Source organism: Salvelinus alpinus, chromosome 32 (assembly GCF_045679555.1).
Source record: "Salvelinus alpinus chromosome 32, SLU_Salpinus.1, whole genome shotgun sequence".
Lineage (NCBI taxonomy): Eukaryota > Metazoa > Chordata > Actinopteri > Salmoniformes > Salmonidae > Salvelinus > Salvelinus alpinus.
In genome coordinates this window covers 5,643,094-5,668,205 of record NC_092117.1, presented here as the reverse complement: position 1 = coordinate 5,668,205, position 25,112 = coordinate 5,643,094, and the positions used below count along the sequence as shown (strand labels likewise).

Genomic DNA, 25,112 nt, shown 5'->3' with positions numbered 1-25,112 from the left:
ATGACCTAGGGTTCGAGTGTAGCCATGATGAAATCTCCAGGCCCACATTCTACTTGAGTGGCCTGTGCAGTCCCCAGACCTCAACCCAATACAGAATATTTTGGATGAGATAGAACGGGCTGTTCGCAGCATGAATGTACCGCCGTCCAATCTGCAGAAACTGCGTGATCCCAACGCGTCAGACCAGCATCCCTGTGGAACGTTTCCGAACACCTTCTAGAATGCCCTGAAGAATTCTGGCTGTTCTGGAGGCAAAGGGGAGTCTGACCCGGTACTAGATGGGTGTACCTAATAAACTATCCAGTGAGTGTAAGCCATTGACTTGCTACTATAACTATAGGTGTACTTAAATGATCAACTGGAAATAAAACACTAGTCCTCATTGAACAATATCCTATTATAAAATAACACTATACAACAATGATACAATTATATAAGACTTGTGGAAATATTGGAAAGTAATAAGCAAAATGGTAGTAACCACCTCTGATAAGCAATGTTGGGACTTCGGTCATATTGACTAGCCTACCAATCCAATCCTCTCGGATCTATACAAGTGGAAAGAGGGGTTTGTTTCTGGACTAGATCCATCTCTATCCAACCCCCAAGCCACACTCTGGCCATCACAAACCTGTCACCATGGCTGGGATCCATCTCTAACCAACCCACAGTCCTCACTCTGGCCTCCATCCTCGTCTCTATCCAACCCCCAAGCCACACTCTGGCCATCACAAACCTACCATGGCTGGGATCCATCTCTAACCAACCCCCAGGCTTTGTTTCCGGCCTCCTGCTGGGTCCTGATATTGCCTATTATACAGTCATATCAGAGCGTTACACACATGCACACAGCGACACAACACACAGCTGAGTGTCTCCTTTATTCTCTCTGAAGAAATAGAGAGATGCACAGGGAGTCCCACTATGAAGACATGAGGTTTGCTTTGAGCGACTTCTCCTTATGGAAGTAAACCTTTCCTCTCCTGTGGAGACTATTAACACATGCTGGGATAAAATGCTACAGTCCGTTAGTCGTTTCACACAAACAGCTCTTCAGTGCTTTTCACGTAACCCAGCGTATGGTTTATTAATGGTCTATTATATGTTGACAGTTTGTATCCATTTAATAAAGAAGAGAAACTTGACAGAGAGACAGAAGCGGGAGAGATGGGCAGAAAGAGAGCAGCGCAGAAGGTGACGTCATCAATATTATACTATTATAATATAGGCTTATTACTGCATTAAAAGTCAGATAAGGATATCTTTAACATCACTAGGGATGTAAACCCTTGTAAAAGTGCATCAAGGTTGAAAAATAAATGACTGAAATAGGTCTAACATAGGTCTCTTTTTGTTTCCATTCGCATCTCTGTCGAGTCTTCAGTAATTGGATCATCTATTCACAATGCACCTAAACTAGGTAGTTAGAACTGGCAGACAGAGAGAAGTGCTGTGCGCGTGTGTGTGTAGATAAGTATAGCACCATATGGACTGTGTAATCAGAGGTCATTAATAAGGAGTGTGTGTATTAACGTTCCCAGGAGACTGAAGAATGAACTCTCGGGTTTCCTTTAGCACCGTGTCACTCTCTGACTAATAGCTGCTACTGGTCGACTCCCTGTGTTGCTGTGTTGCTGTGTGTTGCTGTGTTGCTGTGTGTTGCTGTGTGTTGTCTACCTCTCCACCACGGTTTGTGCTTCTTCTCCTCCTCTCTTCCTCCCCTCCCTATCCTATATTCCTTCCATCACCACAGTGAGGGGCTTTGTGTGTGTGTGTGTGTGTCCGTGTGTGTGTCTGTAGAGCATGTGTGTGTGTGTGCGTGTCTGCGTATGTTGTGTGTGTGTGTGTGCTCGTGCGTGCTTTGCCGTGCATGTGTACAAGACTTTGTCTCCAGTAAATGAGTTCGCTATCAGTCAGCCCTGTTCTCTATGGTCCTGATTCCGACCCGAGTTAAGCGTGCGTAAATTGAACATTATTCCCTTTTTATGAACTTTTCTCTCTATGCGTTATTCTGACCTGGAATTTAGGCATGAGAATAGCGTGCTATTCACCTGCTATTCGTTTTGGGGGGAGATTGAATACATTAAGGTGTGTCTACAGATATGTCATAATCTGACCTTGACTTAATTCACTAATAAATCCACCAACTTGAAAACCATTAATAAGGTGTAGCGAACCTATCGTTTCCGAACCTACCGTTTCCAAGTGGACATTTTTTCCTTTAGAAATAGCACCATTCCCCATGCACTGTAATTTACAACTTGATAGGAGCTATTGATAAGATCCAGGTAAATGATTCATCCATTTGGAGAAGGGAAATGTAAATGTAAATTACACTTGTTTTAGATCCAGTTGACCTCATAATTGCCGGTGACACGTGTGAAACCAGTCCCATGGCAGACATCTGAAGCATATCAACATATCAACTTTCCCACAGTGAAGTTTAAGAAATGCTATGCCATCATGCAGAATTGAAATGATATCTACAACCTTTTAACGTGAAGGGATGGGCACTCGAATGTCTTCATTGTAGGCTACTCCGACTTTCTCTGTTTCCTATTTCTATCTATACCACTATCAATATCGACCGTCAGTACACCTAATAACGACACTTTTTCAACTGCCAATTTACTGTTAGTTCCCTTCAGTTGGTAAAGCCTACATTATTATTCTATTTCATTACATTGTTTCGTTTAACTCCATTTGTTTCTTCTGTAAATACCGTCATGGCCATGTGGTTTCTGAGGATCATTAGAAACAGTTGATAATATATACATTTTTAAACGTATAGGCTACTTAAATCATTATGGAGCAGAGCGGAGACCAAGCCATAACAGTTTGAACCCGACACATGGCACAATACTTGGCTCTGTTATCACACAGTTCCATGGTTAGCACAGGCAATAGACAATTGTATAGCCTACTATTGTACACTATTCTCCTATCATAATTCTATATACTTCCTACATTACCATCAGTGGGGGCTGCTGAGGGGAGGACGGCTCATAATAATGGCTGGAATGGAGTTAATGGAATTGGAGTCGATACCATTCCACCAGTTCCGCTCCAGCCATTACCATGAGCCCGTTTTCCTCAATTAAGGTGCCACCAAACTCTTGTGATTATTAAACAACTGAATGTGGCAATGTTCATAATAAATAAAACCACTGCATTTTTGATTCATAAATATATTTTGTGTGTAAAGGCTCTCCAAACCTGTTTTTGCATGATTCATACATACTTCCCCCAACCCTAAACTTTGCCTAAATAATCTTTAAAATCAGAGTATTTTTTTATGTACCAGTTGGTGTTGAAACAGAGACGAACAAGCACATATTTCGATGGCTTTCTTTCATCGATCCCTATTTTCAGGCACAGTTCTCTCAATGTATTCTAGTCTGTCGACAACATTCTAACTAAAGGTACATCGTATTTAAGGGGATGGCTTAAGATAAACGTACTGAAAACCCCATCAAATGAAAACTCCACAAGAAAATCTGTTGAACAAATAATGGGCGAACAGCATTGAATAGCATTTCAAGTTCAAGGTGAGAACATGCATAGAGAAAAAAGTGCATAAAATGACACATGCGTTACTCAAGTCGGAATCGTTCCTCATCTGAAGCTGATGAGAGAGACAAAACACAACAAAAGACAACGCTCATACCTTTCAATCAGAGAATAGCGGATTAGCTTTCTGGCAAAACAAGAAGACAATAGCATATGTGCTCCTGTTACTTACTCTACTGGCATCGATTATAGCTATATCAGAGGTGGTTCATTGAACCGGGTAATGAGTAACCTCGCTTGAGACCTGAAATACTTGTGTCAGCTCTCTGAGCTAATGCCTAGGCTTTAGCTCAGCTGGTTAACATGGAATGATCAGATATATGCCGAGGATTGCCTGAACATTTGGTCTCGTACCATTCAGAGAATGACACAACACAATGAATATCTTATCAGACAGACAACACAAAACACAACAGAGAGAGAGAGAGAGAGAGAGAGAGAGAGAGAGAGAGAGAGAGAGATTTGCAGAATAGTGTTTCATGCCTGTTAGTCTAAGTAGAGATAGTTACACAACAATATAACGGAGCCCTAGGGCAGAGAGGAGAACACACACACACCTCAGAAATCAGGTCTATGCTGTGCAAGCCAGTTTAATTATAGCTTTACCAGACAGACTTAATTATCACAGTTAGAGTTCTCTCCCTCCCTTCATCCTTCTGTCTCTCCCTCAGAAATGGTGGAAGGCAGAAAAACTACATTTGGTTCCCTCTCCTAATCATTTCATGTGGGATCCCTATGGCTTACTCAAACTGTGTGGCATTAAAAGTGGTTCCCTACAACGGACGTTCACAAAAGTCATTGTTTTGAACTAATTTGTATTGAAATGTGGGCCTACAGGTTTTCATCCTTCCCCTCTAATCAGGGACTGGAGGTCTAAAAATGGTTCCATCTAGTAAATAGTATATATTGTAACATTTTATAGACTGTTTATTAGCTGGGCCCCTTGACATTAGCATGTCCTGAAATGCCATGATAACGAAATACAAACGACGATGGACTTTGATGAAATCATGGCAAAGGCCTACTATTAGCTAGCTCCTATACACAGAGGACCACATTCACCTCTCTCTCTTTCTCTCTCTCTCTCTCTCTCTCTCTATTTTCTACAATCCCCTCTCCATCTCCACACCCCTCTCTCTTTGTCACCCTCCTCTTCCTGGAACAGACACGCAGGAACCGGTTGTCATGGAAACCTTGCTCTCTGGGTAAACTTACGGAAATACACATGAACACACGCGCGTGCGCGCACACACACACACACACACACACACACACACACACACACACACACACACACACACACACACACACACACACACACACACACACACACACACACACACACACACACACACTGTATTTAATAAATACTTAATGGATCTGATGATTATAAGACCACTGACTTACTGTCTGGACACTATAGTATTTCTTTATGCATAGTGTTTCTGATAGCAGCTCTGCTGTGTGTGTGTGTGTGTGTGTGTGTGTGTGTGTGTGTGTGTGTGTGTGTGTGTGTGTGTGTGTGTGTGTGTGTGTGTGTGTGTGTGTGTGTGTGTGTGTGTGTGTGTGTGTGTGTGTGTGTGCACTTGCTTTCTGAATATGAACATGTTCCTCTGCAGATGTCAAAGTCTAATGAGAGAAAGAATACTGAGAGAAAGAAAGAAAGAGTGATGAAGGAGGATGCAATAAGTACCTTGTCAAGTAGATCAATAAAATAAGCGTATGACAGTAACCCACTGAACAGGTCAACTATACTGGTATCATATCATTGCTCAACAGTTCGTAGGGGACGATTGTCTTTTCATTTTGCTGAGGAAAGAGAGTGATTCAGATAGAAAAGCTAAAATATGGAGAGAGGGAGTGAAAACAAGAGGGAGAGTGATTCATGAAGAAAGAAAGAAAGTTGACTCAGTCCAGCCTTCCTTTCATTCTATACTGAACAAATATATAAACGCAACATGTAAAAATGTCTAAGATTTAACTGAGTTCAAATTCATATGAGGAAATCAGTCAATTGAAATAAACGAATTAGGCCCTTAATCTATGGATTTCACATGTCTTGGTCACAGAACCCTTAAAAAAAAAATGTGCCTCACAATGGGCAGTATTTCTGTGCATTCAAATTGCCATCAATAAAATGCAATTGTGTTCATTGACCATAGCTTAAGCCTCCCCATACTGTACCATAACACCACTGCCACTATGGGGCACTTTGTCCACAAATTTGACATCAGCGAACCGCTCGCCCGCATGATTCCCTTAACGTGATCTGCGGTTGTGTGGCAGGTTGGACGTAACTCTCTAAAACAACGTTGGGAGGCGGCTTATGGTAGAGAAATTAACATTAAATTCTCTGGTAACAGCTCTGGTGGACATTCCGGTAGTCAGCATGCCAATTGCATGCTCCCTCAAAACTTAAGACATCTGTGGCATTGTATTGTGTGACAAAACTGCACATTTTAGGAGTGCCCTTTCATTGACCCCAGCACAATGTGCAGCTGTGTAATTATCATGCTGTTTAATTAGCTTCTTGATATGCCACACCTGTCAGATGGGTGGATTATTTTGGAAAAGGGGAAACGCTCACTAACAGGGATGTAAACAAATGTGTATGTGCAGATGTAAAAATGTCGGGATCTTTAATTTCAGCTCATGAAAGATGGGACCAACACTACATGTTGTGTTTAGATTTTTGTTCAGTGTACAGTACATCCACAGCTCAATTAATTGAATAATTACCATGTAATCTCCATGCACAGAGAGTATATCATGTCTCTCTCTCTCTCACACACACACACACACACACACACACACACACACACACACACACACACACACACACACACACACACACACACACACACACACACACACACACACACACACACACACACACACACACACACACACACACACACACACACACACACACACACACACACTGGCCGTGACCCCATTATCCAGAGGGTGTCTCAGATGATAAAAAACAAAAACATTTCCAATTCAGACATTCGTAAATTACACACTCGTATGGAATAGGACAAATATAAGCACCCACACACATACATTTACCGTATCCACACGCACACACCTACCTACACACGCTACAAGGCGTATGTAGAAAACCAGACAGAACCAATAGAGATATAATATCAGATAACAACAGTACCACACAGCTAGAACACCTCAGCTCTTAGACATAGAACGACAAAGCTGGAACAACAGAGATAAAACCATAGATCTACAATACCCCGGCTCCTAGTCCCAAGCACCCCTGTATTGAAGCAAGAACCAGGAGCAGCCCCAGACCCAGACGTCTGCTCTCACCTTACCTGTGGAGGTGAGCCAGCTGTGGGGGTCTGGGTTAGGAGTCGGGGGGTTGAGACCAGGAGGGGGGAGGTGGGGGGGGGTTAGAGTGGAGAGACTGCCTACCTTTCTCGAGTGTCCCTGTGAGGAAGCGGTAGAAAAAGCGAAACACTTTGGTCAGCTGTCTCTTGCATCTCTTCCTGCAATGGCTCATCTTGACTCTGTAGTGGCTAATGATAGTCACAAGGTGGGGGTAAATGGCGAGTGTTGGGGGATTCGACAAGGCAGAAAAACAGTGACAAGAGAGAAAGAAGGAAGAAAGAAAAGGGTGTGTAAAGTGTAGCTGCTTGCTGCTCTTCTCTCTCTCTCTCTCTCTCTCACTCTCTCCACCTTCTCTATCTCCTTTCGTTCGTGGCTCCACCTCTAGGCCTCCTGCTGTCAATCAACAACAGTGTTCTGTCTCCTCCCCCTTACCCTGTGAGAATCCCCTCACCCGATCTGATTGGCTGGCAGAGTGGCGGAAAATTCCGGTCCAAGTGATGTCTACTATACAACTACTGTACTCTGAGTGACAGGTTTTTCTCCTCTCTTATTTCCTCCTCTTTTTATTTTCTTCTCTTCTTCCTCCAGCGACTATTTATTTTCTCCTCCTCGTCTGTCTCCTGTTGTTTTTCTCTACTTGCTACTTTCAAAGAAACGAACACTGCCTGGGAGTTTTGTTTTGGTGTGAACCAGCGGGAGAGTAAGTGTGCATGTTTGTGTGTGTGTGTGTGTGTGTTTGTGTGTTCCAGCGGGAGAGTAAGTAATGCGACGGGGAGAAACAAAGCAAACACGGCAATTAGCATCACTCGCCGCTCCCCTCTCCTCCCCCACTCTCTCTTTTTTTCTCTCTCTCTCCCTCCCTCTCTCTCTCTCTGTCTTTTCCGTCTCCTCTCTTCTCTTCTCCCACTCTATGCTCAGCTCTCGTGTGGACCAGAGGGAAGAGAGAGAGGGCGTGTGGAGTAGGAGAATCTGGTCAATTAATCGGGTCTTAATTTGTTCTTCTCTCCGAAGATAGAGTTGCATGAAATGTCCAAAGCCCAGTAGAGGAAAGTCGAGGAAGAGGTAGAGGAAAGACGTGAGCTCTCCCTCTATGTGTAGTACAGGAGCAGAAACCCCAGTAGGAGTATGGGAATCAGTTGTTTTTTTACAATTGTCCTCTAAAGAAGAGAGTAGGAGAAGCAGCTCTCTCACCCTCTTGCTCTCTCTGTCACACATGTCTTCTCTTCTCCTTTCTCTCCTTTCTCTCTCTCTCTCTCGTTTGCTCCTGTCCTCTCTCTGAATTTGATCTCTGAGAAATTAAGCATATTGATTACCCACTTTATATGTACATACTGTGTTCTCGGGGGGGAGGGCTAGGAACATAATTGAGCTGCACCTTCTTTAATATCTGCTAATCTCTGTATGTGTTACGGATTTCCTCCTCCTCTTCATCCGAAGAGGAGGAGCAAGGATTCGACCAAAATGCAGCGTTGGAATAGGACATAATGAATTTATTTAACAAGACAAAAAACGAACTAACTTGAATAACTAACAAAATAACAAAACGGAGTAGACAGACCTGGACATGCGAACTTACATAAAACGAAGAACTCACGAACAGGAAAAATGACTACACAAAAGAACGAACTGACAAACAAACCGAAACAGTCCCGTGTGGCGCGACAAACACAGACACAGGAGACAACCACCCACGACAAACAATGTGACAACACCTACCTTAATATGATTCTCAATCAGAGGAGATGAAAACCACCTGCCTCTAATTGAGAACCATATTAGGTACCCATTAACCAACATAGAAACAGAAAACATAGACTGCCCACCCAAACTCACGTCCTGACCAACTAACACATACAAAAACTAACAGAAAACAGGTCAGGAACGTGACAGTATGCGACAAATAAACGTTGATTTGATTTGGATTTACAAACCAACCCATCTCAATGATGACGTCATCCTTCCCTTGAGTCCCATTCTTAATCTGGCCTGCAGAAGTTTTCCCTAACCACAGATCTCGGATCAGATTATGCAAATCCATAAATCCTCACCTTCGGGGAGGTGAGACCTGTGAGTGAGTGATGATTTCATCTTTTCCTCAAGTTCCAGCCATGGCCTGTCTCTCTGTAGCATACAGACAGTCACAAACGCACGCAGACAATCTGCCCTTCTGATGCCCTTTTGTGCTGCTTTGAACAGTTTATTAATTCCTTTCCTCATCACAGGGACCGATTGCTCGCTGATGGCAGAGAAAACACATAGAGGAGGGGGTGAGAGGGTAAGTGTCAGAGAGTAAGAAACAGAGCGACGGACATAGAAGAAAACCCAGTGGGAGAGAACTGAATTGAACGTAGAGAAAGGTGGAGGGGGCACAAAGGGGAAGCAGAAAATAGAGTGACACAGATAGATTTGGAGAGTGAGATTTACAACCTTGTGTACGAGATACGGAGGCAGTGATCATATGTGATATGACACACACTCGCGCACAACCTCTTCCTGTGGCAGGCAAACGCAACAGCTGGTATGACAGACTCAACACTCGATTCAATGTGAACATGATGGAGGGAGAGAGAGAGAGAGAACGAAAGAGGGAGCCACCAGGTGGAAGTGCTTGTGTCAAAAGACTGCTGACTAATGTTGGACAATAGTATGAGGTCACCAGTGCACACACGCATATGTGCATGCACACACAAACACGCACACGAACACACACACACACACACACGCCCACAAATATATACGCCTTACTACCATCCCCTCTCCCCTCCACTCTCCGCATCTACCCATGTAGAAAAAAAGGGAAACACTGTGATAAACAGAAGGAAAAGTTTCTCCTTGGAGAGGTAGAAAGACAGAAAGAGAGAGAGAGATAACGGAGATGTTGTAATGGAGTCTAAGGGAGGCCATTAGACTAAACTAATGATGCATGTCTCCTCCACAGAGAGAGAAATAGAACCAGCGTTGATTTGTAATGAATATTCATTAGCAACTGTTTGGCCCCGTTTGTAGAAGAGAAGTGTGTGTGCGTGTGTGTGTGTTTACGTGTGCATGTGTTTGTCCTTGCTCCTGTCAGGTCTGTGGTAGCGTCTGCTGAGTGAGTGATCTCATCTGTTGGCAGTTGAGCGCAGAACTCCTTCTAGCATCCTATGGAGGAAGACAAGGTCAAACGTTCGGACGTGTTAGGGCCTTGAGTCCCTGGCAACAGCGTCGGTCCCGCCCATTAAGGGTATAGAAAAGGGAATATCTAATTGAAATCCATTTCATTTTAGTGCTGCATCAAATGGTTTAGAATAATATTGGCTGCAAAGTCTTACTTGCAAAGTAGCTAATATCGACGAGGCAAAAATCATTTGCATCACTGTAATTCAAAATATAGCACCTTCATTTGAATCAAAACGCATGTAAATGAATGGTTTTTTCCCAAAGCCATGTATTTAGAGAGTTGGGACTTTGAGGTTTCTGCATTATAATGCATTTATATGACACTACAAAATTATATTGCAGCCATGTTAGCACCCCATAACCATTACACGGGGAATATTTAAACAATGCAAGTATTATAAAATCATTTCGTTTGAATGTGGAACTCGGCCAGTAACCCAAAGATCCATAGTTTGAATCCCTGAACCGGCAAGGTGGAAAAATCGGCCCTTGGGCAAGGCAGTTAACCCCCAACAACAATTGCTCCCTGGGAGCTGATGACATGGACGTTGATTAAGGAAGCCCCCCGCACCTCTCTGATTCAGAGGGGTTGGGTTAAACGCAGAAGACACATCCCTGTACATCACTGAAATGGAAACTGTGACCATAAGCAGCAGTGTGAACCAACGATATTATGTGAGGCTGCACTTGTGAGCACCTACACAGAGCATCTACTCTTGTACACGGGAGTTTGCATCCCTTTCCTGCAATGTGGTTGCTGCATAACAACTGCTGAGGAAACGAGCCTGTTTGTTTCTCTCTGCTAATGCTAATGGATATGCTAACTGCTAAATAGACTCTAGGGTAGGGGTGGGCAACTTTGTTGGTGGGTGGGGACCACTTGTGACAGCGAAGAGAAACAATTTACGTGAATTTCCTGCAATTCTGCAAGTTTTGATATAGGCGTAGAGAAAATAATGCAATTTTCTAACTCATTTTAAGCGATTCTACTCATTTTGCCATGGGGCAGAGACAAAAATGTGCAGGTATACAGCTAATTTCCTGCAATTTTACACATTTTGCAATAGGAGAGAGGCAAATGTTTGCAGTTTTATTATGATAACTAATAATCAATGGGCCCCACCCCGGTCGGTAATTCGACCATGCTTACTACTAGTTTAGATAGCTGGCCGCTAGACTAATTTACCAATCAATTTGTTTTGTTGCTGACATGGGCTAATTAAGTGACTGCTGATGCACAACCACATATCTAAATTGCACCTTGTGTATTCTATTATTCTAACTCTCAACAGTAACTTGAGACCCCGACTGAGTTCCATTTGAATTTTTTAACGTTTTAATTGGTCCGCGGGCCTACAAAAGGGGGGCACCCAGTTGCCCATCCCTGCTCTAGGGTGTCACCGAACCCTTAGATGCTCTCAATCGCCCAATTTATAGGCACGCCCAATTTAGGGATCTTTTTAAACAACAAGATATTGCGCTCCAAAGGGATTTACTTGAATTTATGACTCATATCGCTGGTCATTTAAGGCCTGGCACAGACAAGAAAACAGGTTGGAATCTGTCAATTATAATCCAAACTACAGCAGGATTAGGAAAGTAAATCTGCGCCTCTGCATGAAACAGGAGTACAGGACAATGACAGTATGTCAGAAGTTAGCGAAAGAGGACAGAGAACAGGAGAGCGGGAGGAAGTGAGAGGAGCGGAGACGGGGGGGTAGTGAAAGGAACTATTTGAGAAAAAAGATGATGCTGCCAAAAATAACATTGCACTAACACAGAGGTGGCAACCCTGGTCCCAGATAGCTACAGGGTGTGCAGGCTCCTGTTCCAGCCCTACACTAACACACTTGATGCAACTCATCACAGTCCCGATGAGCAGCTGGTTGTTGTAATCCGGTGTGTTAGTGCAGGACTGAAACAACATGTAGTTGACGTGTCGGACTCTGATCACACTAAACTAAGTCTCTGGTCACATCTAGTGGTTCAGATGTTGTATTACAGCTTGAGACACACCAACATATCCTCAGTTCAATTCTACCATTCAGTTGGTTCCATCTGAATAAAGTAAGTCAGATTTTAAGGCAGATGTTTCCCAAATGATGTGTGTGGCTCAGTTGTTAAGTGCATGGGGCAAGAAATGCCAAGGTAATGGGTTCAATTTTCGCAGTGATCACGTACACATGCAAAAAGTAAACGCACTTGCTCCTGTACTGTACATTGCTTAGCTTTTGTTACGTGTCTGCCAAGTGTGGCATTCCTGTAGATCTGATGATTGGATAGAAATAAACAATATGGTAATATCATAATATTGCCTTCTGATTGGCAGGGGAAAAAGTTGCCATGTTGTACCCACCTATCCAATCCCTCTACAGCAGGGGTGTCAAAGTCAAATGGACGGAGGGCCAAATAAAAAATTTAGCTACAAGCCGAGGGCCGGACTGTTCGAATGTTCATTGAAAATTTTTTAAATGACGCATATAGTCTAGTGAACCTAATTGAACCTACTGAAAACCTAACAAATATATTCCAATATGATCAGATAAATAAAGCAATATTTTCTTATGGCTCTGTCAGTAATCTTTAATTTTCAACAGACACAAAAGACAAATTTCCTTTATATAAAAATCCCCATAACATGAACATTAAATGAAAGAAACCGGTATTCAAGGCACCATCAGTAGCCTATATTTTCTATTTTAGCAAAAGTGGGCTAAATTTACTTCAAAGAAAAAAACAATAATAGCAATTTTCTATCATCCACTCAACTGAAATATTTTTAAAATATAATTGGATTGAAATACAATAAAATAAAGTGCAAAAATCTATTAATCAAAAACAACACTTTGTTTAAGGAGAAGTAACATGCAGTGAAAACAAATATTAAACTTTAACTTTTAAACTTGAACTGAGTAAAAACTCTAAATATGTGATTGCACAGTAATGTTCACTTGTTTGAGGTTGAGGGTGATACTTGGTGGTGTCCCATCTTTTCCACAAGTTCATCAATGTTCGGGGTAAGGCTCTGAGCTGAGGAAATCCTCAGAATTGAGTGGAGGTGTTCAGCAGTAAGTCGACTTCTGTGTGATGTTTTGTTCAGGTTCATCAAAGAAAACAGTTGTTCACACAGGTATGTGCTGCCAAACATAGACAACGTTTGAGCAGCCTGGATGCGCAGCTGGGGCATTGTGTCGGGGAGGAAACGGGCGAACTCCGCAGCACCCACTGCCGCATATTTTGCCCTCAGTGCATCATTGCATTGGAGGTCAATCAACTCCATTTGGAGGTTTGGTGGTGAGCTTTCCACGTCAACAGCAAATGGGTTACCGAGCAGTTCCAACCTGCTTTTTTGTGCTTCAAAGTCAGCAAATCGGCGTCGAAAGTCAGCGGCAAGCATACCTATTTTATCAGCCAACTGTGCGCTCGGGAACGCACTGGTAGAGAGCTTCTCTTTCATGGTCTGGCAGCTGGGAAAGTGGCTCAAATTTTCTTTCCGCATCTGCGTCTCCCACAGAGTCAGTTTGGTTTTAAATGCCTTCACTGTACTGTACATATCAGAGATGACATGATCCCGACCCTGCAGCTGCAAGTTCATTGCATTCAGATGACTCGTAATGTCACACAGAAAAGCCATTTCACACAGAAACATTTCGTCTCGGAGTTGTGTTGTGTCTTTCCCTTTGCTGTCCAAGAACAGACAAATCTCCTCACGAAGCTCGAAACATCTTTGAAGCACCTTTCCCTGGCTTAGCCATCGCACCTCTGTGTGATAAGGCAAATCACCATGCTCCGTTTCTAACTCCGTCAGAAATGCCTTGAACTGGCGGTGATTCAAACCTTTGGCTCTGATAAAGTTAACTGTGCGCGTGATGATGCTCATTACATGCTCCATTTTCAAGGCTTTACCGCACAACGCTTCCTGGTGTATGATACAATGATAAGCTGTCAGCTCACCTGTCGCGTTTTCCTCTTGCATCTTTTCCCGTATCTTCGCCACCAGTCCGCTCCTGTGTCCACACATCGCAGGTGCTCCGTCGGTTGTCAAACCCACGAGTTTTTCCCAAGGCAGCTCCATCTCATTTACACAGCAGCCTACTGCTCGGTGCGTCACCGTTGCATTGTGGGAAATGTAGTATTGGTGCGTGTAAAAGATCTGCGGGCTGCCGGCTTGCTGCGGTCTGCGGGCCGGTTCTAATAATAAATCAAGATCATCCCAGGGGCCGTAAAAAACCTTCTCGCGGGCCGGATGTGGCCCGCGGGCCTTGACTCTGACATATATGCTCTACAGGAATGGCTAGGAACAAGGGTCTGCTCCCCAGGCTCCGATGACATGGATGTCAATTAGGGAAACCCACCGGACCTCTCTGATTCAGAGGGGTTGGGTTAACTGCGGAAGACACATTTAGGTTGAATGCATTCGGTTGTGCAACTGACAAGGTGTCCCCACTTTCCCTTTCCTTTTTAGGCCAGGGTTTGATCTGGAATTCAGCACTGGGGGGTGTATTCATTACGCTGATTCTGTTGCAAAACATTTCTTAAACGGAAGCAAACAGGGAGGGACCTACCTGAATTTATCCAATAGAAACTGCTTTTTTTGTTGCAAAAGACAAATGTTTGCAACTGTTTGGGCCAATTTGTACAACCCTGCTGAATTTCATGTACTGACCCATTGGTACCAACAGAGGGCAGCCTAACCAAGGTAGAGCCAGGTGGAGTTACCTCTAATACCCACTAAAAGGTAGTGTTGGACCACAAAGAAAAAGTGCATCCATAAACTCATCTCCAGTGTTGTAAAGTACCTAAGTAAAAATTATTTAAAGTACCACTTAAGTCGTTTTTTTGATATCTGTACTTTACTTTACTATTTCTATTTTTGACAACTTTTACTTTTACTCCATTACATCCCTAAAGAAAATAATGTACTTTTTACTCCTTACATTTTCCCTGACACCCAATTTTGAATGCTTAGCAGGACAGGAAAATTGTCTAATTCACACACTAATCAAGAGAACATCCCTGGTCATCCCTACTGCCTCTGATCTGGCAGACTCACCTAAACACAAATGCGTCGTTTGTAAATTAGTCTGACTGGCATTGTGTAAATTAAAAAACAAGACAATCGTGTCGTCTGGGTTGCTTAATATAAGGAATTTGAAATGATTTATACTTGTGACACTTAAGTATATTTTAGCGATTACATTTACTTTTGATACTTAAGTATATTTAATACCAAATACTTTGACTTTTACTCAAGTAGTATTTTACTGGGTGACTTTCACTTTTACTTGAGTCATTTTCTTTTAAGGTATATTTACTTTTACTCAAGTATGACAATTGGGTACTTTTTCCACCACTGATCAACTCATTACATGGCCCGTGTTCACAAAGCATCTCAGAAAAGGTCCTAGGAATACTGTTAAAACCTGTTTTAAGACCCCAAAAAAGTTGGTTTTAGGATGATGTTAAGATACTGCTCAGACACTCTGAGCCATGAGTAAAATCAAGTCATAAAAGTTTATCTCAGCTGGTAATCACAACAATTTGAGGTATCGCAAAGGAAAGATAGTGGGGTTAGATTAAATGCAGGAGACACATTATTACCCATCATTGACATTGTTGCAAATGGTGGGTAATAACCAATTGCGATGAGGCATCACCAGCCGTGATAGCTCGCTATAGCTCGCTTCAGACAACCACTGTGAATGTGACTGTACATGAAATGTTGCAATGGTAAAACGTTTGATATCATTTTAGCTTGGCAAGATCACGTTGCTTAATCTTAATACTTGCCTAGTATGTATTTTGGCATGCATAACCCGTTTTAATATTTTTTTTTTTACAATTTTGGATATTTTGAATAATGTTTTATTATATTGCTGTTATATCAACACACTCGTCACTCCCGTTCAACAACTCTAAATTGCTTTTGGCAGCGTAGGCAGCAAGTTACTTGCCGATAATGTTGCATAAAAAGTTTGAAAGGTCACTCATTGAGGGCCGAGCGCTGGGTTTCAACTAAGATAACATATGGAATTATTTTTAAAATAGTCATACCAAAGATAATTGTTCTATTATTTGATTTTGAATTTTAGGACCCGTGTAGGGATCAAAAATATATCCCAAAAATATATCCCCAAATTATTTGATGAAACATTGAATTTGGCCTTACTGCTATTGGCCCATAGAAAAGCATTGAATAACAACCCACTTGGCAGAAACTGGTTGAATCATGTTGTTTCCATGTCATTTAAACCCCAAAATTCAATATGATGACATTGAATCAATGTGGAAAACTGATTGGATAAAAGAAAATCATCAACGTAATGGTATTTCATCTATTTTTCACCCAACTTTTTACAAAAATCCAAAGACATGGGGCATTTTGGGGGGGATTTCATGTTGAATTCACATTAGTTGACAACTCAGTGCCCAGCGGTAAATTCATACATGTCAAAACAGATAGTAAAAACATTTATGAAAAGGAAGAATGTTTTGAGAGATAGAGGACAGACACATGTAAGGCCAGGGTAGTGGGTTTTATTCACGGGACCACTCATATGTTAAATGTATGCATGCTTGACTGTAAGTCGCTATGGATAAAAGCGTCTGCTAAATGGAATATATTATACTCTGGACTCTGGAGCAGTGGAAACGCGTTCCCTGGAGTGATGAATCACGCTTCATCATCTGGCAGTCTGACGAACGACTCTGGGATTAGCAGATGCCAGGAGAACGCTTCCTGCCCAAATGCATAGTGTCAACTGTAAAGTTCGGTGGAGGAGGAATAATGGTCTGGGGCTGTTTTCATGGTTCGGGCTAAGCCCTTTAGTTCCAGTGAAGGGAAATCTTAATGCTACAGCATACAGCATACAATGACATTCCAGATGATTCTGTGCTTCCAACTTTGTGGCAACAGTTTGCGGAAGGCCCTTTCATGTTTCAACATGACAATGCCCCCGTGCACAAAGCAAGGTCAATACAGAAATGGTTTGTCGAGATCAGTGTGGAAGAACTTGACTGGCCTGACCTCAACCCCATCGAACACCTTTGGGATGAATTGGAACGCTGACTGCGAGCCAGGCCTAATCTCCCAACATCAGTGCCCGATCTCACTAATGATCTTGTGTCTGAATGGAAGCAAGTCCCTGCAGCAATGTTCCAACATCTAGCGGAAAGCCTTCCCAGAAGATTGGATGCTGTTATAGCAGAGAAGTGGGGACCAACTCCATATTAATACCCATGATTTTGAATTGATATGTTCGACGAGCAGGTGTCCACATACTCATGGTCATGTAGTGTATCTGTCGTTTAGCTGGTAGTTTTTTGACTGAAGAGGATTCATGTATAGCTTTTACGGGCTCTGGGCCAGTATCCGCAAAGCATCTCAGAAAAGGTCCTAGGAAAGCCTTTGACAATGATTTCACGAGGCCTATTTCACATGATATGTCTAAATACTTAAAACCACTAGGCTAATAAATAAACCTGTTTTTCTTTAGATTATTTAACCTTTTAACGCAAAAGTAAAAATTATTAATAATGGCCCTTACAGCGTGAGTTCCTTTTGCACGCGGTACCAGAATTCTATGCTGCTGTTCTAGAATTTGATTGTTGCAATTTGCCGCTATTCTCTGCACCCCTCACTGCATCAAGACCATATTTTTTGCTTCATATTAGGCTTTATAAAGCTGTATTTTTTAACCACTCAATCTCTTATCCTTTCTGTCACACCCTGATCTGTTTCACCTGTCTTTGTGCTTGTCTCCACCCCCCTCCAGGTGTCGCCCATCTTCCCCATTATCCCCAGTGTATTTATACCTGTGTTCTCTGTCTGTCTGTTGTCAGTTCGTTTTGTTCGTCAAGTCTACCAGTGGTTTCCCCTTGCGCCTGTCTTTTTCTAGTTCCTGTGTTCTAGTTTTCCCGTTTTTTATCATTCTGCCTGCCCTGAGCCTGCCTGCTGTTCTGTAACTTGTCACACCACCCTGAATTATTGACCTCTGCCTGCCCTGACCTCGAGACTGCCTGACGTTCTGTACCTTATGGACTCTGATCTGGATTACTAACCTTTGCCTGCTCTTGACCTGTCGTTTTGCCTGCCCCCTGTTCTAGTAATAAACTTTTGTTACATCGACACTGTCTGCATCTGGAACGTGAAACTTTCTGCCTATAGTAGTAGCAGCGAGTATCTATAGTATTATTGATAATGATATAAATATTATCACCATTGGACATGTACAGTGCCTTGCAAAAGTATTCACCCCCCATGGCTTTTTTCCTATTTTGTTGCATTACAACCTGTAATTTAAATGGATTTTTAAATGGATTTAATGTAATGGACATACACAAAATAGTCCAAATTGGTGAAGTGAAATGAAATAAATAACTTGTTTCATAAAATTCTAAAAAATCTCAAATGGAAAAGTGGTGCGTGCATATGTATTCAACCCCTTTGCTCTGAAGCCCCAAAATAAGATCTGGTGCAACCAATTACCTTCAGAAGTCACATAATTAATTAAATAAAGTCCACCTGTGGGCTATCTAAGTGTCACATGATCTGTCACATGATCTCAGTATTTATACACCTGTTCTGAAAGGCCCCAGAGTCTGCAACACCACTAAGCAAGGGGCACCACCAAGCAAGCGGCACCATGAAGACCAAGGAGCTTTCCAAAGAAGTCAGGGACAAAGTTGTGGAGAAGTACAGATCAGAGTTGGGTTATAAAAAAATATCCGGAACTTTGAACATCCCACGGAGCACTATTAAATCCATTATTAAAAAATGTAAAGAATATGGCACCACAACAAACCTGCCAAGAGAGGGCCGCCCATGAAAACTCATGGACCAGGCAAGGAGGGCATTAATCAGAGAGGCAACAAAGAGATCAAAGATTACCCTGAAGGAGCTGCAAAGCGGAGATTGGAGTATCTGTCCATAGGACCACTTCAAGCCGTACACTCCGCAGAGCTGGGCTTTACGGAAGAGAGGCCAGAAAAAAGCCATTGCTTAGAGAAAAAAATAAGCAAACATGTTTGGTGTTCGCCAAAAGGCATGTGGGAGACTCCCCAAACATATGGAAGAAGGTACTCTGGTCAGATGAGACTAAAATTGAGCTTTTTGGCCATCAAGGAAAACGCTATGTCTGGCACAAACCCAACACCTCTCATCACCCCGAGAATACCATCCCCACAGTGAAGCATGGTGGTGACAGCATCATGCTGTGGGGATGTTTTTTCATCGGCAGGGACTGGGAAACTGGTCAGAATTGAAGGAATGATGGATGGGGTGAAATACAGGGAAATTCTTGAGGGAAACCTGTTTCAGTCTTCTCAATCCAATTGAGAATCTGTGGTATGACTTAAAGATTGCTGTACACAAGCGGAACCCATCCAACTTGAAGGAGCTGGAGCAATTTTGCCTTGAAGAATAGGACAAAATCCCAGTGGCTAGATGTGCCAAGCTTATAGAGACATATCCCAAGAGACTTGCAGCTGTAATTTCTGCAAAAGGTGGCTCTACAAAGTATTGACTTTGGGGGTGAATGGTTATGCACGCTCAAGTTTTCAGTTTCTTTTGTCAAATTTCTTGTTTGTTTCACAATAAAAAATATTTTGCATCTTCAAAGTGGTAGGCATGTTGTGTAAATCAAATGATACAAACCCCCCAAAATATCTATTAATTCCAGGTTGTAAGGCATCAAAATAGGAAAACTGCCAAGGGGGTGAATACTTTTGCATGGCACTGTAGCCTACAGATGCCTGCCTTGTCGTCAAGCGAGGAAGATATTTTGCAATCATCAAAGGCGGTGAGTATTATGGCTTGGATAGGTTTTATCCTGGCAGAGGAGAGTGAGAACAGGGTGGATCAATTCATGTAAGAAACAAAGTGAGGTAGTTTGTGCGGGTGATCAGATTGAATGGTGCGTGTGTGTAATAAGCTATTTTGTGTGCAGAGACCATGGCATGAGTGAAGCGAGGTTGTAGACATAAGGGTAATCGTAAACTACGGAGCTAGACAGGATTACCAAGGTTTATGCTTTGGCGTCATCTAAGGGCTGAATGTTACGTGGGTGGACCAGTTTTCGATCTCCTTTCAAAACGTGGTTACAGTTGTATAAACTTCAAGTATTACTGACTACAAACCCCCCTAAAATAGTTTCACCCAAATCTGTCAACCCAGTTTAGCTTTCACGCTATGGCTAGGCTAGACATTAAGCTTGTATTTGAAGTGATAATCTGTGAGGTTAACATTTTATTTGTTTTGCGATTTGTCAAAAACTGTAAATGACTTGTCAAGTTAGGTGCTCCGGTTCTTGCATACACTGTATCAAGCACATTGAAGATTTGTAATAATCTGAAAAGTGGCCAAACTAAATTGATCTTATTATCATCTTTGACCTTGTTTTTGTGCGTCTTATAGTGAATGGCACTCTGGGATTAGGGTGTTTTGTCAAACATCAACAAATATGGCTGCCATAATAAATCATTTTTCCTCTGTGAGTTTAGCTGACACGAATCTCTTTTCTAAACAATATTACATTTCTCCCTTGTGATCACCAAAGACGTGGTACATTGTAAACAAGTCTAGCTGTTAGGCCGCTAATTTATGTTTTATTTTTTTGTCAGCGATTTATGGAATGAGTTTGGCTGTGGAACTGTTCCTTGGGATGCTTGGATGATGAAGTTCACATTTATCTTCTACAATAAAAGGTGAAATTGAGGTACAAAACATTGTTTAGATGTTTTTCAGACAACAATGCTGTTTAGATGCATTTGTTGCATCATACAGTACATTCTATTTGCGATGGTACACTGCAGGGACCACTCAATAATACTTTTTTAAACATTTTTTTAGTTCACCTTTATTTAACCAGGTAGGCCAGTTGAGAACAAGTTCTCATTTACAACTGCGACCTGGCCAAGATAAAGCAAAAGAAGTGCGACACAAACAACACAGAGTTACACGTGGGATAAACAAAAGTACAGTCAATAACACAATAGAAAAATGTATATACAGTGTGTGCAAATGGAGTAAGGAGGTAAGGCAATAAATAGGCCATAGTAGTAATAAAAATTTAGCAAATTAACACTGGAGTGTGTAACGGCTGTCGTCGGTGGAAGAAGGTGAGGACCAAGGTGCAGCGTGATAAGTGTTCATGATATTTAATAATAATCCACAACTGAACACTGAATAACAAAACAAACAAAGAAACAACCGAAACAGTTCTGTCTGATGCAGACACACAAAGACTGAAAATAACCACCCACAAAACCCAACAGAAAACAGGCTACCTAAATGTGGTTCCCAATCAGGGACAACGATTGGCAGCTGCCTCTGATTGAGAACCATATCAGGCCAAACACAGAAATAGAAAAAAATAGAAAAACTAACATAGACAACCCACCCAACTCACGCCCTGACCATACTAAAACAAAAGACAAAACAAAGGAACTAAGGTCAGAACGTGACAGAGTGATAGATGTGCAGATGATGATCACAAAAATGTGATCGTACACGTCAAAGGGTTAACTACCTACATTATGTTATTTCAATTGATCCATTTGGAGCACAGTATCAAGTTCTTTAAAAATATTCCTAAATATATTTGCCTATAAATTGGGTTGATTTTACTCATTGCCTGAGCAGTGTCTTATAATCATCCTAAAAACCTACTCTGAGCTGAGAGTTCTTTTTTTTCTGAAAACAGTGTTTAAAAGGATTCCTAGGACCTTTCTGAGATGCTTTTTGGATACGGGCCCTGGTGTCCTTTTCACAAAACAAGAGTAAAAACATACTTTTTTGTTTGCCCTTTTGTTCTTTGTTAAATTCCCTTCGGACTATGAAGTGAGACGCAAGTGTCACAGTGGAGGCTCCTCAGAGGAGGACCATCCTCAGTGAACTTCATTTTAAAAAAAACGGTGAAACAGAAAACAACTATTATAAATATATTCACGTCACCAAATAATTCAAACACACCGTTTTGCAATGAAAACCTATAGTAGCCTCAACAGCACTCTATAGGGTAGCAGTAAGGACGTCCTCCAACTTATCAGAGCTCTTGCAGCATGAACTGACATGTTGTCCACACAATAAAAGGATCAGAGAATGAATCTAGTACTGAAGGCATAAACTGCAGATAGCTAGCACTGCAGTGCATACAATGTGGTGAGTGGTTGACTCTTAAGAGAGAGAAAGACAATAGTTAAACAGTTTTAAACATTCATTTATTCAAAAATGAAGCAGAAGTGAGAGAGAAAGACAACTATGTTTAGTTTGTATTTTATTTCTCACTTACTTAGCTAGCGAATGCAGCTAGCTACTCAAACACCCGGCTCAAACAGAGAGGGATGCTATGTTAGCTGGCTATGGCTATCCAACACTGGAACTCTTCCAAGTTTTATTAATTTATTGCCACAGGGCCCACCAGTGTAACTGCGAAACTGCTTGCTGACTGTACACTGTACTGCATAATTGTAGTGGGTTTACTAACATGTTAATTATAGTAGCATAGTAGCTATGTTGATTATGACGCTAGCTAATATGGTGACAACGATGTAGACTGTGTGTAACGGTTACCGGTTATGATATGAAGGTTTGGCTTTGAAATGTTCTTTTCCCGCCTGGTCACAGACAGCTGATGTGTTGTACACTGAAGTCCACAAGTGAAGGAAAAAGGTAAGAGGAGTAGAGTGTGTAGATGCCAGAAGGAATTATACAATGATCAAATGGATCATGCTGTTTGTATGTGGCTGCTATGATAGTGAACTGTGTTTGTGTGTATTCATTCCGCCGATTCTGTTGAAAAACGTTGAAAAAGCAAACAGAGTGAAATGGGGCTAAACATACCTGAATTTGTCCAATAGAAACTCTCATTTGCAACTGTTGAACTAATGATTAAACCCTAGATCAGCTACACTGAACAAAAATATAGACGCAACATCTCATGTGCTGAAATAAAATATCCCAGAAATTGTCCATATGCACAAAAAGCTTGTTTCTCTCAAATTTTGTGCACATATTTTTTTACATTGATGTTAGTGAGCATTTCTCATTTGCCAAGATAATCCATCCACCTGACAGGTATGGCATATCAAGATGCTGATTCAACAGCATGATCATTACCCAGGTGCACCTTGTGCTGGGGACAATTAAAGGCCACTCTAAAATGTGCAGTTTTGTCACACAACACAATGCCACAGATGTCTCAAGTTGTGAGGGAGCATGCAATTGGCATGCTCACTGCAGGAATGTCCACCAGAGCTGTTGCCAGATAATTGAATGTTAATTTCTGTACCTTAAGCCGCCTCCAACGTCATTGATGAGAATTTGGCAGGTCGTGCAACTGGCCTCACAACCCCAGACCACGTGTATGGCGTTATGTGGGAGAGCAGTTTCCTGATTTCAAAGTTGTGAACTGAGTGCCCCATGGTGGCAGTGGTTTTATGGTATGGGCAGGCATAAGTTACGGAAAATGAACTCAGTTGCATTTTATCGATGGCAATTTGAATGCTGAGATACTGTGATGAGATCCTGAGGCCCATTGTCATGCCATTCATCATCCGCCATCACCTCATGTTTCAGCATGATAATGCACAGATAATCCCAGCAATATCCAGGAACTTCCCACAACCACTGAAGAAGTGTGGGACAACATTCTAGAGGCCACAATAAACTCGATGCGAAGGAGATGTGTCGTGCTGCATGAGGCAAATGGTGGTTATGCCAGATATCGGTTCTCTGATCCTCACCCCTACCTTTTTTTAAGGTATCTGTGATCAACAGATGCATATCTGTATGTGAAATCCATAGATTATGTCCTTATGAATTTACTTAAATTGACTGATTTCCTTATATGAACTGTAACTCAGTAAAATCTTGTTGCGTCTATATTTTTGTTCAGTATAGATGCAGGCAAGAGTGTGCAAGGCGGTATTGAATGTGTCAATGTCCGTCACCTTGATTACTCAGATTTCTCTCGAACTGTGCACCTACAGTCGTGGCCAAAAGTTTTGAGAATGACACAAATATACATTTTCACAAAGTCTGCTGCCTCAGTTTGTATGATGGCAATTTGCATATACTCCAGAATGTTATGAAGAGTGATCAGATGAATTGCAATTAATTGCAAAGTCCTTCATTCCACTTCATTCATTCCACTGCATTCCAGCCCTGCCACAAAAGGACCAGCTGACATCATGTCAGTGATTCTCTCGTTAACACAGGTGTGAGTGTTGACGAGGACAAGGCTGGAGATCACTCTGTCATGCTGATTGAGTTCGAATAATAGACTGGAAGCTTCAAAAGGAGGGTGGTGCTTGGAATCATTGTTCTTCCTCTGTCAAACATGGTTACCTGCAAGGAAACACGTGCCGTCATCATTGCTTTGCACAAAAAGGGCTTCACAGGCAAAGATATTGCTGCCAGTAAGATTGCACCTAAATCAACCATTTATCGGTTCAATTGTTCAATTGTTGTGAAGAAGGCTTCAGGGCGCCCAAGAAAGTCCAGCAAGCGCCAGGACTGTCTCCTAAAGTTGATTCAGCTGCGGGATCGGGGTACCACCACCAGGATTGGCAGCAGGCCGGCGTGAGTGCATCTGCACGCACAGTGAGGCGAAGACTTTTGGAGGATGGCCTGGTGTCAAGAAGGGCAGCAAAGATGCCACTTCTATCCAGGAAAAACATCATGGACACACTGATATTCTGCAAAAGGTACAGGGATCGGACTGCTGAGGACTGGGGTAAAGTCATTTTCTCTGATGAATCCCCTTTCCGATTGTTTGGGGCATCCGGAAAAAAAGCTGGTCCGGAGAAGACAAGGTGAGCGCTACCATCAGTCCTGTGTCATGCCAACAGTAAAGCATCCTGAGACCATTCATGTGCGGGGTTGCTTCTCAGCCAAGGGAGTGGACTCACTCACAATTTTGCCTAAGAACACAGCCATGAATAAAGAATGGTACCAACACATCCTCCGAGAGTGACTTCTCCCAACCATCCAGGAACAGTTTGGTGACGAACAATGCCTTTTCCAGCATGATGGA

The 25,112-nt window shown here is 42.2% G+C and overlaps 1 protein-coding gene across 2 annotated transcripts in view; it reads right to left on the bottom strand.

Moving 5' to 3' along the window:
- The window catches only part of LOC139562380 (A-type potassium channel modulatory protein KCNIP2-like), a 205,517-nt gene that overhangs the window by 113,244 nt on the left and 67,161 nt on the right, over nucleotides 1-25,112 (bottom strand). Inside the window, exon 1 of one of the 2 annotated variants that reach the window (XM_071380071.1) lies at nucleotides 7,003-7,265. The exons of the other annotated variant lie outside the window; for it this stretch is intronic. Within the exon in view, the coding sequence (XP_071236172.1) occupies nucleotides 7,003-7,090 (88 nt within the window). The 5' untranslated portion in view covers nucleotides 7,091-7,265. Of the gene's footprint in view, nucleotides 1-7,002; nucleotides 7,266-25,112 lie in introns of those variants that run through there. 2 annotated transcript variants of the gene reach the window in all.